Raw genomic sequence first — 18830 nt, forward strand, 5'->3', positions numbered from 1 at the left:
CTTTCCACCTTGTAAAATCAGGCTGGGGGCAGGGGGGTAAGGGGGTAGGGGGCAGGGGGGCAGAGGGGCATGGGAGCGGCTTCCTAGAAAGTGAAGTGGGCAAGGGTTCAGGCAGTATCCAGTTCAAGGGCTTATTCTCATGGAAATTTCTGGACACTGAAGTGCCCTGGCCAGAAGCTTCCAATTATTCCTTCAGGGGCCTATGGCCACCTGCTACTCTGATACAAAAACGGAGGAGGTGGTGCTTCCTCTGCTACCTGTCCAGAGCTAACCCATACATGTGGCTCAGGAAACAGGTCCGAGTCCTTGCTGTTGACTCCTTGGCATTGTGTCTTCTTGAGATCACCATCCAGGACAGGCCTGCTAACTGAGTCAGGAGAAGATTTCAAGAAGCCACTTCCCCCGGGCAGTGTCACCAAGAGTTTGTCCCCCTGGCTGGAGGAAGGGTGGGACCATCCCAGCTCGGAGTTTGTCCTGTGACACTGCCACACAGTCAGAAACAGTTCCTTTCCCAACCCCTCACCCCACTGCCTTTAGCACTTGGGAGCAGTTGTCCAGAGCTTTAGATTGCTGCACCCTTGCGGCGAACTTGAAATCTGTCCCCAGAGTCTACGCCTGATCCTGAGGGTCAGAAGGAAGTCATCAGCCACAGTTGTCACAGGAAGTGCTCAGAGGCGGATGACGCGGGTGCACTGCAGTACTGATTAGCATCCCCACGTGGCTGCTGCAGCCTCTGTATCTAATGGGCCACACACGTGCCCAGGATGGAGGTGCCCAGACATCCGTTCTGCCAGCTCAGCCTGCCCACCATGTGTGTGCAGAAGCCCCTGGAGCCCTCTAACCAATAGGCATCAGTTTTTAAGGCAGCCAGCAGGCATGTGGTTGAGCGGCAGAATGATGTCGGTGGCAGTGTCAGTGGTGGCCCGAGAGCACTTCCGGCTGCTTCGCATGCTGTAGAGCTTCTCCGTGAGGTGCTTGCGGAACTTCTTGGTGAGGAAGCAGTAGATGACAGGGTCCAGGACACAGTTGGTGCTGAGGAGGCAGAGGGTGACCTGGTGTGCATCATTAATAGCCTGGTGGAAATCCATGTCCCGGAATCCCAGCTCAGCAAGGGTCCAGGGCAACTGCACCATGTGGTGGGGCACGAAGCAGATGATGAAGACACCCAAGACCGTGCAGACCATCCACAGCGCCCGGCGCTTGACTTCTGCTTTGCGGGGCTGCTGCACCTGCTGCATGAGCAGCGTGTGGATGATGATCAGGTTGCACACAAGGATGATGAGGAAGACAACGAAGAAGCAGAACACAATGAAGATGTGGATGACGAGGACCGGTATGCTACCCTTCTCGTAGTGCTCAAAGCAGCGGGTGACGTTGCTGGAGCCGTCCATGTTAGTCACCACATTGGTGGAGTCCATGATGAGGAAGTAGGATGCGATGGCCAGAATGACCACCCAGATGATCAGGGACAAGGAGATACCTCGCTTGCGGGTGCTGGCCTGAGCAGTCTGGATGGGCTGTGTCACCGCCTGGAAGCGGTTGTACGTGATGACGCCCAGGAAAGCCACCGAGCAATAGGTGTTGATGAAGAAGAGACAGCCAGCCACATTGCACAGGAATTTGGGCAGGACCCAGTTGCCCTGGTTGTAGTAGTAGATGATCCACAGCGGCAGTGTGATCAGGAAGAGCAGATCTGCCACGGTGAGGTTCACCATAAAAATCTTGATCTCGTTGAGTTTCTTGGAAGGATACAGGTTGGCAAAAACCCACAGAACATAGCCATTGGCAACAACGCCCAGCACGAAGATGATGCTGTAAACAATCGGAAAGAGGGTGTACCGGAACTCTGAGTCCACGCGGGAGGAATTCAGTGTCTCCATCTCTCAGGACCAGAAGGGGAAGCTGCTCATCTGGTCCTGGCTGTGCCTACAAGACCATCCAAGGATTCTAGTTAATACAGAGGCAGGAAGGCACTGTCCTGGTCTGTCAATCCCAACTCCCTGCTGGGGAGGGAATGGTGGTGTCTCCTCTAACACGTAGTCCTCTGGGCAGCAGTGCTAAGATGTGTGGCCTTCAAGAGGGCTGGAGGACAGAGACCTCATGCATGGATCTGTGCTTTCACATCAGGGCTCAAGGCTCAGGAGAATATTCCCTCACTCCTTTTGCCTCTCTGTCCCTCTGCTAGGTGAGGCCACAATGCTCTAGACGCCAAATCCCAGGCATTGGGCCTCGCAGTGAGTTGCAGCCCCATTTCCAAGTCCAGGTGCATACAAATATACACCCTGAGAGATACCAGGGGATGGCTCAAGTATTCATGTCCCTGCCATTCATGGGGAGATGGGGCAGGGGGTGTTCCCTGACACTCAGCTTCAGCATAGCCAAGATCTAGTCAGTGTGGGCACTGGGAGAGTGAACAGACAGGAATCAATTTGTCTCTCTGCCTCTGAAATTAATTACTTAACTTTAAAAATTCCACCCTGGGGGCCAGCACTGTGGTTAGTAGGTTAGGTCTCCACACGTGGCATTTATTCAAGAGAGAAAAAGACAGAGACAGAGACAGAGAGAGAGAGAGAGATCTTCCATCCACTGGTTCACACCCCAATTGTCTGAAACAGCTGGGATGGGGCCAGGCCAAGGCCAAGCCTAGAACTCTTCCCAGCCTCCCAGTTGGAGGTTGTGGATTAGCAGGAAGCTGGAACTGGAGTGAAAACAGGACTTGAATCCAGGCATTCTGATACAGGGGGTAGGGGGGTAAGCATCCCAAAAGGCATCTGATATGCTTGTCACTCCTGTCTTTCCAGAACCTTCTGAGTGGATGTGGCTTGCTTTTTTAATCCTTTCTTTCCCCACTCCCCTTCAGCTTTGAGTGGCAGCCAGGCCCAGTGCCTCCCTTGCCTACAGAGCCTAGTGCATCTCTTGGCCCTGTCAGGCTCTGCCCAGTGCAGCCCTATGCCCAGGAGTCCCCTCTTAGGTGGGCACACATCACCAGGCTGTTTTGGAATCTCTCACAACATGGTCTGAGCTGCTGGGAGGGTCCTCGCAGGCCCCACCTGCTCGGTCCTGGACCATGAGTAACCAGGCGAATGGGAGAGTCGGGCTCACCTATGTGTACTCCCAGGGGAAAGTTTCCTTAATAAATAAATAAATAAAAATAAAGCAAAAACCATTCCTAACGCACAAAATACCAGATTTTTCAGTGAGGCCAAGATTGTAACAGTACCAGGTAGAGTCATAGTAAGGTCTGAGACAAAATAATTTTTTTCTAGGAAATATTTATCTAGAGGGTGAAAGTTTGGGGACCCCCTTCCATTTTGCCCTTGTGAATGCCTTGCTTTGGCCCCCCACTGCTGATCGTAGAGCACAGACTTTTTGGGAAGGAGGTGGGGCCTGGGGAAAGGCCACGCCACCTGGCCTGGGCTTCTGGCTGCGGTGTCTCCCAAGGACATGGACGGCTGGACCCCAAACCCCATGGGGGAGGGGCACGTCCTGCCGGGAGCTGGGTACTGGGACGTGACTTCCCAGGCCTAGAGCAAGCAGCAAGGCCCGGCCAGCTGACTCTGGGGCAGCACAAGGCCAGCCCCCTCTCCCCCGCCTCCCAAGAGCACCAGCACCTTAGTTACCTAATCAAGTGGGAGGCGGGCTGGAGGAGCCTCATCTTCTATTCTGAATCCCTGCAGACCTAAACACTCCTGGGGACCCCAAAGAGCTTTGGTGTACATGGGATCCAGCCATCAAGACTTGGCCTCTTAGAAATGAGAAATAAGGGCCCGGCGCGATGGCCTAGCAGCTAAAGACCTCACCTTGAACGCGCTCAGGATCCCATATGGGTGCTGGTTCTAATCTCGGCAGCCCCACTTCCCATCCAGCTCCCTGACTGTAGCCTGGGAAAGCAGTCGAGGACGGCCCAAAGCCTTGGGACCCTGCACCCACGTAGGAGACCTGGAGGAGGTTCCTGGCTCCTGGCTCCAGACCAGCGCAGCACCAGCCGTTGTGCTCACTTGGGGAGAATCATCGGACTGATGAGCTTCCTCTCTGTCTCTCCTCCTCTCTGTATATTTGCTTTTCCAATAAAAATAAACAAATCTTTTTTAAAAATGAAAAATAAAACATTCTAAAACATGGAATTTTTCATTAACCCCCAATCATAAACTTTCTTCATGTTCATGTAACTAACATACTGTTGGTGGAAAACAGCTTCCCATACACAAACACTTTCGGAAGAGAAGGGACATGGATTTGCGGTTCTTCATGGAGCTAATATTGGGTTTACTCAAAGATAGCTGAGCCCTTGTAGCAGCTTCTGTGCTCAGCGCATCGGCAGGTGCTGTTTTGAAGGAAGCATCTGCAGATAGCCTACTCTCCCACCCGGGGCTCTGGTCAAGGTGAGGGGATTGAATAGCTTTGCTTGGGTGAGCAGCGACCCTCTTAGTTGAGATTACGTCAAAGTCACACAGATGGGACTTGCCTAGAAGGCCGTCATAGTGCAGAAGAACCTGGACCCCGCTGTGGACTTTCCTCGGCCTGTTTGCATGGGAGCGGCTCTCTCATTTGGATAGGCCGGAAGTAGGATTTCCTAGAGGTGGTCGCTAAGGTTGGGAGGTTAGGAGTAGCAGTGTACAGCCAAAGCCTTCGCTAATCACACTACGTTGGGTCTTCTGTCCAGAGAACTTGAATTTGGTCTTCCTCAGGGCCTCAGTCACACACTTCTCATATTCTGTTGTGTGCTGCAGATAGATATGGTGACTGGACAAACGTAAATTTGGCCACTGTACTCTGGGGCTTTCTTCTTTTTTTTTTTAAGACTTATTTTTATTGGAAAGTCAGATATACAGAGAGAGACAGGCACCGATTTGAAGCCAGGAGCCTAGTCTCTTCTGGGTCTCCCATATGGGTGTGGGGTTCCAAGACTTTGGGTCATCCTCTGTTGCTTTCCCAGGCCACAAGGAGGGAGCTGGATGGGAAGCTGGGCTGCCGGGATTAGAACTGGCACCCATATGTGATCCTGGCATGTGCAAGGTAAGGACTTTAGCCACTAGGCTATCACAACGGGCCCAACCGTGGGGCTTTCTACGGGCACCTTGCATACCTGCCTAGAACGTAGACTGGGAACCACCCCAAGTCAGTGACATGAGCAGTCATAGGAAGGGCTGTTGCCAAGGTGTTCTAGCACCCATACAAGCCCCTACCGAGGGGGCTGCTGCATGTAGCCTTACACCCTGGGACCCACGAGGAAAGACAAGAGGGAGAGAAAGATAGATAGGGATCTTCCATCTGCTGGTCCACTTCCCAAATGTCCACAACAGCCAGGCCAAAACCAGAAACCTGGATCTCTGTTCCCATCGCCCACATGACTGGCAGGAGCCCAAGCACTGGAGCCATCACCTGCTGCCTCCGGGATGCATCAGCAGGAAGCGATTTTGGAAGTGGAGTAGCTAGGGCTCAAACCAGAACCCCAAAATGAGGTGCTGGCATCCCCAACAGTGGCGTAGTCCACTGTGCTGCCCCCAGAATAACGGCTCTTTGACCTGCGCACAACTTGGAGGCATTCTGCTCTACTCATCTGCCCAGCGCTGGCTCAGTGTGTTACAAGGGTCTTCTAAGCACCGACCTCTCTGTTCACAGAACTAAAAGATGGATTCACTGACAATACTGCAGTCTTACCAGGAGGCTCTTCAGAAATCAGAAAGCTGTTAACTTCTGGACAGCAGAAACAAGGTTTCCAAAAAGTCTAAATTTCTTTGAAAGCTCAAATGTTTCCACAGGCTGGGACCCCCAGCTCCCAGATCTCCTGTCCCATGGACCACCTTTGGCACCCACTGACCCCAAGCCTCAAGTAGGGATGGCAGCACTGCCTCTGGGAGGGGAACAGAAGGCTCAGTGTAATGAGACGATGAATTTTGGTTTTCAAGGAATCCAGGGACACTTCGGGAATAATAAAGCCTGCATTGATCTAATTAGACATTGAGAAACCACCAGCACACTCAACTGAGCAAGGCACCAGAAGGTTCCCAGTCCCTGAAATTCCAACTAGAGCCTGTTATTTCTTTAAATACACCTGTAGGTATCTTTAGGCTTCCTCAAGCATTTGTTCTGCTGCGGGCTTCGGGGAGCCTGTTCTCTCTCCCAGCACTTCATTTGGTGGCTCCAGGTATTAGGAATATACAGCAAATAACACATAGCAGGCTCTCACTGCTTCCCGATCTTTTGACTGGCAAAGACCTCCTCCATGAAGAAGCCAAGAGTGGGTGTGGGCAGGAAAGATCCATCAAGGGACGCTCTGGACAGCTGTGAGGGCCAGGCTTGGGGGAGGGGACAATGGCAGCAGCCAGGTGGCCAGGTTGATGGAGCAGCAGAAGCAGCCAGGGCAGCATTAGGTCCTCGAGGAGGTGTCTGTGGGGCAGGAGATGTGGCCCAGCAAGGCAAGTCATTTCTTGGGATACCCGCAACCCATATCAGAATGCCTGCCTTGAGTCCCAGCTACTGTGCTTCCCACTCAGCTTCCTACTAATGGACTAAGTAATGGAATCTCACTTTCCACACAGGAGACCCCATTCCTGCCTCCTGGGTTCAGCCCAGTCCAGTTCCAGCTGTTGTGGCACTTGGATATGACCAACTAGCACGCCAAGTGGAGACTTAACTGACCAAACACCACCACCTCCTACTCTAAGCATTTACACTTCCTTCTGAGTGTACCAGGGAGCTACTGGAGCATTGTTTGCTGTGGGCTAAGGAATTGATTAGCACTGTTGGGATGGGCAGGAACAGGAACTGGGCTTGTATCTAAAAACACCTAGACTAATTGGACTCATCTGTATCCAACTTTCTGGCTAAATTAGGATTTGGGGAAAGAGTATATAAGGAGAGGTGAAGGCACAATAGAGACTTCGTAGAGACTTCTACCATCACTGGTCTCCTGTCAGTGCTTCATCCCCAGACCCTCTCACTGTCCACATTACTGGCTCTGCTGGCTGGAGCAAACGGTGCCTAACGTGGGGCATGGCACGAGGGACAATCTGAGGGACCCCTGGACCTACAAAGGTAAGTTTAGAATTAAAAATTTTGCAGGGGCATAAGTGATTTTATCCCCAGACCTTCCCACGTCCTGGGGCATGAGGGATAATCTGAGGGACCCCAGAAATCCGGAGGTAAGCTTAGAATTAAATATTTTAGGGGCATAAGTAAAAGTTGTCTTGAGGCAAGAACTCAGTTGCAGTTGATTAAGTTGATTAAGTGCAGATGATTAAGGGAATCAGAGGTCTGCTCCAGTCACAAGGCACTGACATTAAGCTTAAGGCCTCGCAGAAGTTCGTTGAAACTGTCTGTAACATATCCCCATGGTTTGCTCTCTTTGTAGCCACCTTTTTCTTCTGGCGCTTGGTAAAAAAATGCTTTGTCATCCCCTCAAGCAGTGGTGCAACCCTTCCCTTGAAAAATTATCCGTAAGAAGGGGAAGGGAGCCGCAAACCAGAGTGAGAAGACAGAGGGGACCCCAAATCAGGGTAAAAAAAAAAGGGACCCCAACCAACCAAAGTCTGGAGAAACCACACAAAGAAGATTCGAGGTCCTCTTCTGAGGAGCAGGAAGGGGAAGAGGATGGAAGTGAGTTTGCCAAGGATCCCCCACCCATTGGAAGCTTGGCTGAGTGCTTTGCTCTGATAGCAATTCTTGGGATGCTGACTTTGTTAGGCCTTCTATTGCCAGCAGCTGTCTGCTTTTGATTCATCCACACCTCTATTACCTGACCTTAAATTTTCTGTTGCCTTGTCACCCACTTTTTAAACATTTTTATAAAATGATAAATAAGAAAAAAGTCTAGGAAAAAAAGAAAGATTTTACAGAACTTGTTCTCTAGGCTTGCAAGTTGTCCCTTGGAAGGTCTTTCGTTGTGATAAATGTTTAGCAAGTTAACTTCATACGCATATCCATGGCAACTTTTGGGAATTTAGAATTCAAAGATTTTTGTCTCTTGTAATGCTTAAGGTTTCATTCGTGATATTTTCAAAAATGTGAATTTTATCGCAAATAATTTGGCATAGGATTAAACTAGAATGCACTATTAAATTATTTCAAAGTATAAGTTAAATTAATGTGGTATTCACTGTATACAAAGCATTTTTATATGTTAAGGCGATTCTAGTCTTTTCTGCTGGTTATCAAATTTCTCACTGTTTTAAGTTGGTAAAGGTTTTGTATTTGTTTTAAAGGTATTTGAGTGATGATTTCATGTCAATGAGTCTATAATGTGTTGTGCTAACTTCAACAATAAAAAATATTTTTCAGATGTTTTTTAGCCATCCTTAAAAAGGCATCCAAGAATTCAAAAGTTTCAAATTCTAGGGCTTTCGTTGGTATTCTTACAGGCCTCAAGAATGCCAACAGATTTAATAATTTAAAAAAAAAGTGTGTCTGGTTGTAACAAATCAGGTTCTCATGCAGTTTGATTAGACATTTAAATATCTATTTAAAATTTTATATTGACAACAATGATACCAATTAGTCTGAAATTCAGCCTGCTGGAAACAAAATAGAAATCCTGGTGCATATAGTCTTGAATTCATACAAAACGCTCTAATGTTCCTTTCCATTTAATGTTAAATGAAAAACCAATATTGTCGTATTTGCAAGTTAAGACACAACATTGCACTGTCTGAGGGTAAACTGTGATTTACTAATGTATGTAATAACTTTAAGTCTTATAATAATTCTTGTCAGAAAGGAAGATGTACTGTGCTGTATATTTTCCTTTATCATGTGTCACCCAAGCAACAATTTTGCTGGACTGATTTGATTATCTTTAGAAAGATGAGAAAACTAAAGCTTAGAAAAGAGCTTTCTTTTTTTATGGAAAAAATGGGATTTGAACCTGATTTGTTTCCTCTGAAATCTGTGCACTTTCTAGTACAGTGTCATTCATATTTGGTCATATTATTCCTAGTGTACTCACAAGTCATCAATAAATTGTTAAGCTGTAGCATAAGTATAACCAACAAAAAAAAGAATAATGCCAACAGATTAATCTCCTGTTTTGTGGAAAGTTAATCAGGTTGATTGAATTATATTAAGATTATTTGCAAATGGATGTGACACATATCCCAGAGTTTGGGACACTAAAGTTACTGTCGACACTTGCTCTGGAATTATTCTAGCTATTCCTCAGACAGGGGAACAAGTCAGGCATGCTTTGGCCCATTGCAATGCATGTTTTTCCATCTTGGAAACTCCCAAAATTATTAAAACTGATAATGACCCCTGCTATAGCAGCAGTAAGTTTTGTGGTTTTGCTGCCTCCCACCATAAACAACTAATTAAAGGCATTCCTTATAATCCTCAAGGACAAGGTATTGTGGAACATGCCAACCATAATATTAAGGATTAGCTTATCAAAACAAAGGGGGAGTATAGCACTCCTCGAGATAATTTGAACCTTGTATTATTTATCTTAAATTTCCTAACATTGGATGCTGAAGGACGGTCTGCTGCAGATCGTCATTGGAATGCGTCTCAGAAGCAGAAGGGTTACATGATGTGGAAGGATCCCTTGACTGCTTAGTGGCAAGGCCAGTTCCCATCCTCATCTGGGGGCGAGGATCGGTTTTCGTTTTCCCAGAAAACTAAAATGGCCCACAGTGGATTCCCGGGAGGCTTGTCCGGCAAGCTCCTGCTGCTGAGTCTTGTGAAAGCTCAGGTACTGGTCATGGTGATGGCATTTGAGTCGGAAGTTCGACGGGATAAGCAAGTATATTGGGACTTTGTTAAGCAACCCCTTTTTTTCTTCTTCCTGTGAGCACCAAGGTCCCGATATTTCCTGCCTTTTCTATGTGGCAGCTTTGTGGGGAATGGGCATGCACTGACATGCCCCCCTCTTTCCTTATTTAGGGAGGCAGTTATTCCTATGGAAATTATCAGTTCAATCACTCCTCTGGATTTGAGGATACACTCACGTGGGTGAACCTTAGCTCCTTGAATTTTAACCCTGTGTCTGCCTGTGTTATCCCCCCATTTATCTCTCTTACATACAGAAAACGTCTGAAGTGAATTGCACCGAGGTCAGCTGTACCCTAACAGCATGTTGGAATGGCAATGGCAATACTGCTTGTTGTCATGCAGCTGCTGGGAATCCTTCCTGTGCCTGTCAGGGCTAACACAGAGGCCTCTGTTGGCCTGATAAGGCATAAAAGAGACTTTGGCATAACAGCGACCATCATAGCCAGTACGTCATCAGCCACTACCACCAGCTACCGAGGTGACCATGAACAAGCTCGTGGAACAGACCACCAGAGTTACGGAACAACAGAACTCTATAGATGAACACATGCAGGTGGGCATGCTTACGTTATAACAGTGGGTTGATTTGTTGGCAGAGGAGCAGCAGATGCTGTGGAATGTGGTCAGGGCCTCTTGTTCCCCATAATATATCTTTATGTTTGTAACACCTGTGTGAGTGCAAAATGTTTCCCAAGCCTGGGAACTGCTGTCTGCTTATGGCTACTGAGCTAAAGATACTCCTAGCCATGGAACAGGGTTACCAGACTCCCCAAGTATGGTTTACGCAGTTGCAGCAGGCAACATATTGAATGGCGGCCAGTGACAGGTAAGATGGACCGGGCACTGACCAACCTAAGACAGGGGCTCTGTTATGCTACGGAGATTCCCGATGATGGGTAAGGCTGATAACCTGAGAGTCCACAACCTAAGACAGGCACATTCAAGTCTGCTTTAAAACAAAAAAGGGGGACCTGTTGTGGGCTAAGGAGTTGATTAGCACTGTTGGGATGAGCAGGAACAGGAACTGGGCTTGTATCTAAAAACACCTAGACTAATTGGACTCATCTGTATCCAATTTTCTGGCTAAATTAGGATTTGGGGAAAGAGTATATAAGGAGAGGTGAAGGAGCAACAAAGAGACTTCACTTTGTAGAGACTTCTACCATCACTGGTCTCCTGTCAGTGCTTCATCCCCAGACCCTCTCCCTGGCTCTGCACCAGGGACCACTCCTGCTGCTAGCAGAGAGGAACAGAGCGCATCTAAGCAGTAAGAGACAGCAAGGCGTGCATGAGCCAGGTAGCGACATTTGTGATTCTTCTAAGCTCCCATCCTGCCAACGTTCAGCAAGAGGCTAGCCAGAGCAGGATCTTGGGAAACCCCTGTCAAATGAACTGCCAAGCAGCTGTCAGGATCACCTGCTGCCCAGAGTGGGCCCGGATGCCCTCCTGCTTGGCCAAGGACCTCCTACCAGCAGCAGCAGGTGCATTACCAGCTCTCTGTGGATCTCAAATCCCACCCCACTGGGGTGGATCAGAATCTGAATTTTAAGAGGATTCCCAGGCAATTCCTGTATGCGCTGTGCCAACACACTGCCAGCCTCCAACTCCCCTGACCCAACACCCTCCACGGCTCCCCCTCATCCAGGATCAAGGCCATACTCCTTCCCCACCTCATCTCCCACATTCCCTGCTATTCATCCTCTACCCCAGCAACTTTTTGTTGCTTTCCTAAAGCTCCATTTCTCCTCATACCTCAGTGTCTTTGCACTTCCTATGGCCCCTTTGCACTTCCTACTCAGAGTGCCCCTATTGCCTATTGCTTTAGAACAATCTTAATGGGCTGGTGTGGTCGCACATCAGACTAATCCTCTACTCTGTGGTGCTGGCATCCCATATGGGCATTGGTTTATGTCCCAGCAGCTCTATTTCCCATCCAGCTCTCTGCTTATGGCCTGGGAAAGCAGCAGAGGATGGCCCAAGTCTTTGGACTCCTATACACATGTGGGAGACCCAAAAGAAGCCCCAGGCTCCTAGTTTCGGATTAGCTCAGCTCTGGTCATCGCAGTCATTTGGGGAGCAAATCAACATATGGAAGATCACGTACCTCTCCTTTGCTCTGAAAATCGGCCTTTCAGATAAAAATCAATCTTAATGGCTAAGATCTTTTCTTCTTTTTAAGATCTACTCTAATGAGCGCTTCCTCTGGGAAGCCTTCCCTTATTCCCACAGGCAGGATGAGCTGCCTAGTTCCCCGAGTTACTGTGGTCTGGCCCAGTAAAACATTTGACTCTTGTGTTAATATTGGTTTCTGTGGCCATTTTCTCACCAGGCTGGGGGGATTGTGAAAACAGGGGTCTGATCTTTTTCATCTCTGTTCCCCATGTCAGGTCCTGGAGAAAGAATGAATGAATGACCAAGCACCTGGTGGCTCTCCCGAGGAGCCTGGCACAAAGGCCACATGTCCTGTCTTCTGGAGGTGGTGTGTGCTGGGGAGAACAAAGACCTCTGGGATGCATAAGATCTGGCTCTCCATTCACTCGCTGTGCATCCTTGGGAGCTATGACATCACCCCTCTGAGCCCCAATTGCTTTCTTCATTTGTAAAACCTTGTAGTCCCAACCAAGGTTCCAATGGAAGCATGCAAACAAGTACAGGACCTGAGCCACAGATGGCCAGGTCACCCCCTCCCTTGGCCTAGCTGCTCGAAATCTGTGTCACCACTGACCCAGATCACACACCACATCTGTGACTGATGTACTGGTTTTCCCAGCAGCCCTGGACACAGCTTCTGGCTGCTGCCAGCTCGGGAAGAAGCTGGGCACTGGGAGGGATCATAAAGATCCAATCAGAGCAGCTCTGCTGAGTATGTGGGTGCCCTCAGTGGCTGGGTAAGGAAGCCACAAACGTACAGGCAGACAGAAGAGGGACATCTGAAGGGACCTCAGAAATGTGGCAGCTCATGGTGCACTTATAACTGGAAAGCAGATGAGTCAGCTTGACCTCTTAGCAGTGGCGTGGACTGTTAGTCACACTGCTTCTCTGTCCAGGCCTCGCACGAGTACAGATAGTGACACGCATTCTCCCCAGGGCTTTGGTCAGCATCAAGGGAAATGAAGAACATTGAGTCTTGGGGGAAGAAGGAGGCCTGAGCCCAGACATTGGCTCAAATCCTGCCTCCCAGGGCGTTCACTGTGGTGGCTCACTGCTCAGGAAGCCCACAACACACATTAGTGTGCCTGACTTGAGTCTTGGCTCTGCCTTACAGCCACCTTCCTACTAAGGCCCACCCTGGTAGGTAGCAGATGACGATTCAAGTGCCCACGTCCCTACCACCCACCTGGGAGGCCCAGATGGGGTCCTTGTCTCCTCGCTTCAGCCTGGCCCGATCCTGGCTATTGTGGACACTTGGGAAATAATTAGACGATAAAAGAGCTAAGAAATCACCTAACTGGGCCTGGCGCCATGGCCTAGCAGCTAAAGGCCTCGCCTTGAACGCGCCGGAATCCCATGTGGGCGCCGGTTCTAATCCCAGCAGCTCCACTTCCCATCCAGCTTCCTGTTTGTGGCCTGGGAGGGCAGTCGAAGATGGCCCAATGCCTTGGGATCCTGCACCCGCGTGGGAGACCCAGAAGAGGTTCCTGGTTCCCAGTTTCAGATCGGTGCAGCACCGATCTGAAGATCTTCCTCTCAGTATATCTGACTTTGTAATAAGAATAAAATAAATCTTTAAAAAAAAATGACCTATTTTTTCTTTCTGTGTCTTTTTCAAAATTAAAAAAAAAAAAAAGAAAGAAAATAGGGCCAATGCAGTAGCATAACAGGCTAATCCTTCACCTTTGATGCCAGCATCCCATACTTTGATGCCAGAATCCCAGCTGCTCCACTGTCGATTCAGCTCACTGCTAATGGTCTCGGAAAGCAGCAGAGAATGGTCCAAGTTCTTCTGCCCCTGCACCCACATGGGAGACCTGGATGGATTTTCTGGTTCCTGATTTCTGATTGGCTCAGCTCTAGCCCTGCAGCCCAATAGACAGAAGATCTCTCTCTGTGTCTTGCCCTGCTGTAACTCTTTCAAGTAAAATAAATGAAAATTAGAAAACCAAAAAGCTTCCCCTTTCAATTTCACACAGCACAGCCGTGGCCAAGGCAGGGTCTGAAACCATACAAAACCCATCTTAGGCCATCAACCGCTCCACCAAGCTGCAGCTCCCTGAAGTCAGGATCACCTGCTGATGAGACCAGCTCAAATGCTTTTCCCGGCTGTGTCACCATCACATGGTCACAGTGACTGCTCAGGTCCAGCTCACCTAGGTGGAAACCTACATTAGGCTTCCAGATACATAAAGCTCCTGGGAACGTGTAAGGGACTTTTTTCATAGCAGCTAGACCCAGATGACAAAATGACATCAGCCAATGAAAGCTAATAATAATTACAATCACACCCACCTGTAAGGCAGCTGTGAGGCTGGAGCAGGGATGGTCTGAGCTACAGCAAGAGCTGGGTGACTGCTGCTTACTACTGGCAGTCAGGGGTGCCACCGGGTTCCCACGACACGGCACAGCTGGTCACACTGTCATTACTGGCGACTTCTCCCTCCTGTGCTGGAAATTCCCTGGGTACCAGGCCCTGGTAGGTTGCTAGGGCCTCCTACATTGCAAATGCTCAAACAATACTCCCTAAATAGAAGCCAGCAGTACAGTGAGCCTCTTCCTGCTGTGCCAGCATCCCATATGGGTGCTGGTTTGAGTTTGGCCGCTCCACTTCTGATCCAGCTCCCTGCTCATGGCCTAGGAAAGCAGCGGAGGATGACCCAAGTGCTTGAAGAGCCCTTGCACCCCACATGGGAGACCCAGAAGCTTCTGGCTCTTGGCTAAGGCCTGGTATATTGTGGCCATCTGGGGCATGAACCAGCTGATAGAAAATCAGTGTCTGTCTCTGTAACTTTGTCTTTCAAACAAATAAGCAAATCTTTAAAAAAGAAAATGGGAATTACACCAGTGCTGCCCTCTAAGGACAGTCCTGAAGCTGAACACAAACCTCTCAAAGGCATGGCATGTGCCAGGTGCAGTCATCCATGTTCGTCTTTTCCTGCCACTGCACATCACTGCCCTCTCAGGAGGCCCTTCCTGGAGTGCCTTCCTCCCAGTCTCCAAAGTTTGACAATGATTTGAGGGGGTAGATGAAAGGAAACAAGCATCCCAGCCCTTCAGGAATTTGGTCCGGGGCTCTCTATGGATCCCTGCACCCGGAACCACACACTGTGCCTGGCATGTGCATTGGTAGATGAGTAGCTCTTGGTCTGGAGAGAGGCCAGAAAAGAAGAGAGTGTGGGGCCCCAGAAGTGGGACCGCCTGAGTAGCAGAGTTCCTCCACTTTGTAGGGAGAACTCTTCTCTGATTGCAGCCACTTCCCTTGGACTGTGTCTGCTCCTCTGGCCTGGGAGTTCCCAAGTCTGACTTGGCCATCTCCTCCTGACTCCCTAGTTTCCAGGAAGCATCTGCATGTGAGTCCTCCCCAACCCCGTCCTGGCTTCCTGGCATGTAGGGAGAGTGATGAAGCACCCTCTCAGGACTTCACCAGTGCACCTGCCTGCCACCTCCAGAACCCCGCTGACATCCTCCTGGCCTGGTGTGACCCTGGCCTAGCCTCCCTTCATCTGCAGGGGGACCTTCATGAAACCTTCCAGATGTACTGGTTAGGGGTGAGAGCCAAGTGAAGCCATTCAGTGCAGGGCCATGAGCTTCCATCCCTGCTGGCCTCACACAACATTCACTAACAAGCCAGCCACCTGTCCTTCAGAAGCAGCAGGCTTGGGTGACTGGAGAAAAACCCAGCAACCAGAACCAGGGGTCAGAGCTCTGGCCTGAGCTGTGCCTGCCACCTTCAGTTCTGAGCCTTGGGGTTCTTATCTGCAAAACAGGGTACCTCCCCATTCCTTGCAGCAGTGATGTCAGGAGGAAGTGAGGTGATCAGGAGTAATAAAAGTCTGGGTAAACCATAAGGCATTTGGCACAATGAAATGGGCTTGATCTGTCTTTTTATTTTTTTTTTTTTTAGAGAGATTTATTTATTTTTTATTGGAAGGGTAGATAAACAAAGAGGAGAGACAGAGTTTAAAAAGATCTTCCATCCAGGCCCAGCGTGGCAGCCTAGCAGCTAAAATCCTCACATTGCACGCACTGGGATCCCATATGGGTGCTGGTTCTAATCTTGGCAGTTCCACTTCCCATCCAGCTCCCTGCTTGCAGCCTGGGAAAGCAGCTGAGGATGGCCCAAAGCCTTGGCACCCTGCACCCGCATGGGAGATCCAGAAGGGGATCCTGGCTCCTGGCTTCAGATTGGCTCAGCCACGGCCATTGCGGCCGCTTGGGGAATGAATCAACGGACAGAAGATTTTCCTCTCTGTCCCTCCTCCTCTCTCTCTCCTTTCCAATAAAATTAAATAAACCTTACAAAAAAAAAAGTCTTCCATCCACTGTCTCACTCCCCAAGTGGCCACAACATCTAGAGCTGAACTGCTCTGAACCCAAGAGCTTGTTCCAGGTCTCCCATGCAGGGTTCCAAGCCTTTGGGCCATCCTCCACAAGCAGGGAGCTAGAGGGGAAGCAGGGCTGCGGGATTAGAACCGGCGCCCATATGGGATTCCTGCAGATGAAAGGGGAGTATTTTGCCACTAGGCTATTGCACACGGCTCTTGATCTGCTTTTAAGAGCTTTACACATGTGCTTGGGTGGCTCTCTCCTGGCAGCTGGGGAACTCAGCCAAAATCCAAGCCCTGGGGGCCCCTTCCTGCAGAGCCAAGGGCTGGGTGCTACTTCCTCTGTCCTTGTCCCTCATATACTGTCAGACTATTCTCAGCCAAGGACACAGAGACCTACCAAGCCCTGAGCTGGTCTTGCAATCCCTGATTTCAGAACTGGTGGGCTATTCCATGCCCACCTGCAGAACCAACCCAGGTGTGCCAGGGCGGAGCCGCAGCCCTCCACCATCCCTTTCCCCTCCTCCAATCAGACATACAGGCACCCAGGACACCCCAAAGACGTCTTTCCTACTCACCATGTCACACACACCCGCACCCCAAACTCTGTGCCGAGGGGAAGAACAAAGTAACAGACACTCCCTCTTGGGACACTTGCAGCAGCAACAACAGTGCCAGTGCCTCAGGACAGCTAGGGGCACATGTGGGCAGCACCCACAGCTGATGGACACATCCCCACCTGCCTCTCACCTCATCCTCTCCCCAAGCCACAGGCATGTTCAACTCCACTCCAGAAGGGATCAAGAGAGGCCCCGAGACACCCCAGGGCCCAGTCTGCCTGCAAGACCTGAACCTGAAGCTAACTCCTAACTCCGGCTGGTCCATCAGTCTCTAGAGCTGGCCCTTGACGTGGCCCACCCCCCGGCTCCCACTTGCACCCGCTCAGAATGCTACAAACACAGCTTGGATACTAGGCAAAGCCCACAGGACGTGGGCAGCAACCTCATACCCACACCTTCGGCCAGCACAGGTCCAGCCTTGGCAGAGTCCCTAGCCCCTGGGACCTTTTCGCAGAAACTGGCTGCAGACTGGGTTTCATGGACTGATCACTGATTGGGTTATTTTCACTATCCCCAAGGGTAACCTAGCACGTAGTCAGGTGCCAAGTTCCTAGTCCTGTCCCGGGTCTGTTCCCGCTCCTGATTGGATGACACTAGTTCTAGGAAACTGCTCAGAAAGGGCATCATAGCCAAGACAGCACAGCTGGTAAATCACATGGCATCTGGCTCCTGGGATCTACATGCCCTCCCATGTGGGTCTCTGAGACTATCCTGGCCTTGCTTTGGCCTCAGAGAACCAGAGACGGTGGTGGGGTCCTTGGGGAAGTCTGCTCACAAGCGATTCTCTCTGAATGTGAGCCTGAAAAAGCTCCCACACAACAGGACCGCCCCTTCTCCATAGGCACAGCCTGGGCCATGCCCCTGGCTTCCTGAGGACATTCTCCCAGGCCTCCCCTGTCATCAAGCCAGGGCCACCGTCCCCTCCCTTACCTGTGGTGGGGCCAGAGGCCACAGCTGCCCAGCCGGAGCACCTCAGTGCGAGTCCTAGGCACAGTGTGGCCTCAGCGGCGCCTGGTAATTGCAGAAGTAAGGAAGTTGAATCTCTCACTGCTAAGTCACCCCTAGCAGGAAATGCAGTGACCCCAGGGCCTCTCCAGCGGATGCCACTGGAACCTCCAGGCTGGGCCACCCAGGCTCTGGGCTCTTGCAGAGCTGTGGCTACTGCTCCAGGAAGCTGGCACAGGAGAAAGCAAGAAGAGGCACTCAGGAGAGAGGAAGAGGAGGAGTGAGTGAACATGAAAATGCACCGAGAGAACTAAGAGAGTGAGTGGAAATGCAGAGAAGAGGGTGGAGGAAGATATGGAGGGAGAGAGTCACATAGACAGACAGATGGATGGACCCGTGGGAGGGGCAGTGGCTGAGGGAGTTCAAAGAGGAAGAAATGGATGGCCAGCCTGCGCCTGCTCTGTGCTCTGGGGGTTGGAGGAGAAAAGTACGGGAAGAAGGGAAAAGAGGGAATGAGGAATGAGGCGCAGCCCTGAAGAGCTGCTGTGGTCAGGCCCAGATGGGCTGGTCAAGCTGGGATGGGCAGGGCACCCCTGGCCCCTGAGGAGCCCTGAGGCCCCAAGGCCTGAGGGGAGGAAGTGCCATGGCAGTGAGGGAGGCAAGGACGATTCCCAGGAGTTTGGCGGTGCAGGAAGCCACGTGAGCAGCTGAGGTTGAGCAGGTGCATGTAGGTGACACAGGTCAACTTGTAGGTGCATGAGACACGGTGAGCAAGCTGGGCAGGGCCTCCTGTGGACAGGAGTGAGGCATGAGCTGCAACTGCCCACCTCAGTTTCCAGTCCACGTACCCTACTTGCTCATTCAGCAGGCCACCAACACTTCCTGAGCAGCCCAGGGCCTGCGTGGATGCCGTGGGAGGAAGTGAGTCCTACAGACACCAGCACCCTTGTCCACAGAGAAGTAGACAGGTTTAAAGGGGACCTCAGTGAAGCAGGTGCCCCACGCAACCCAGGCTCCCGGC

The 18830-nt window shown here is 50.5% G+C and overlaps 1 protein-coding gene across 1 annotated transcript; it reads right to left on the reverse strand.

The window, feature by feature from the left end:
- Positions 1 to 626: 626 nt before the first annotated feature.
- On the reverse strand, positions 627 to 18446 carry PTAFR (platelet activating factor receptor). Its single transcript, XM_004592354.2, has 2 exons — positions 17795 to 18446; positions 627 to 1926 (listed from the first exon to the last, which is right to left on the reverse strand). Exon 2 carries the CDS (start codon positions 1878 to 1880, stop codon positions 852 to 854), a length of 1029 nt encoding a protein of 342 aa, XP_004592411.1. The 5' UTR covers positions 1881 to 1926; positions 17795 to 18446; the 3' UTR covers positions 627 to 851.
- Positions 18447 to 18830: the final 384 nt, after the last annotated feature.

Source organism: Ochotona princeps, chromosome 2 (genome assembly GCF_030435755.1).
Source record: "Ochotona princeps isolate mOchPri1 chromosome 2, mOchPri1.hap1, whole genome shotgun sequence".
NCBI classification, from domain to species: domain Eukaryota; kingdom Metazoa; phylum Chordata; class Mammalia; order Lagomorpha; family Ochotonidae; genus Ochotona; species Ochotona princeps.

Bases quoted from the DNA above. Each gene is read 5' to 3' on its own strand.
- PTAFR (XM_004592354.2), bottom strand. From the start codon at position 1,880: ATGGAGACACTGAATTCCTCCCGCGTGGACTCAGAGTTCCGGTACACC.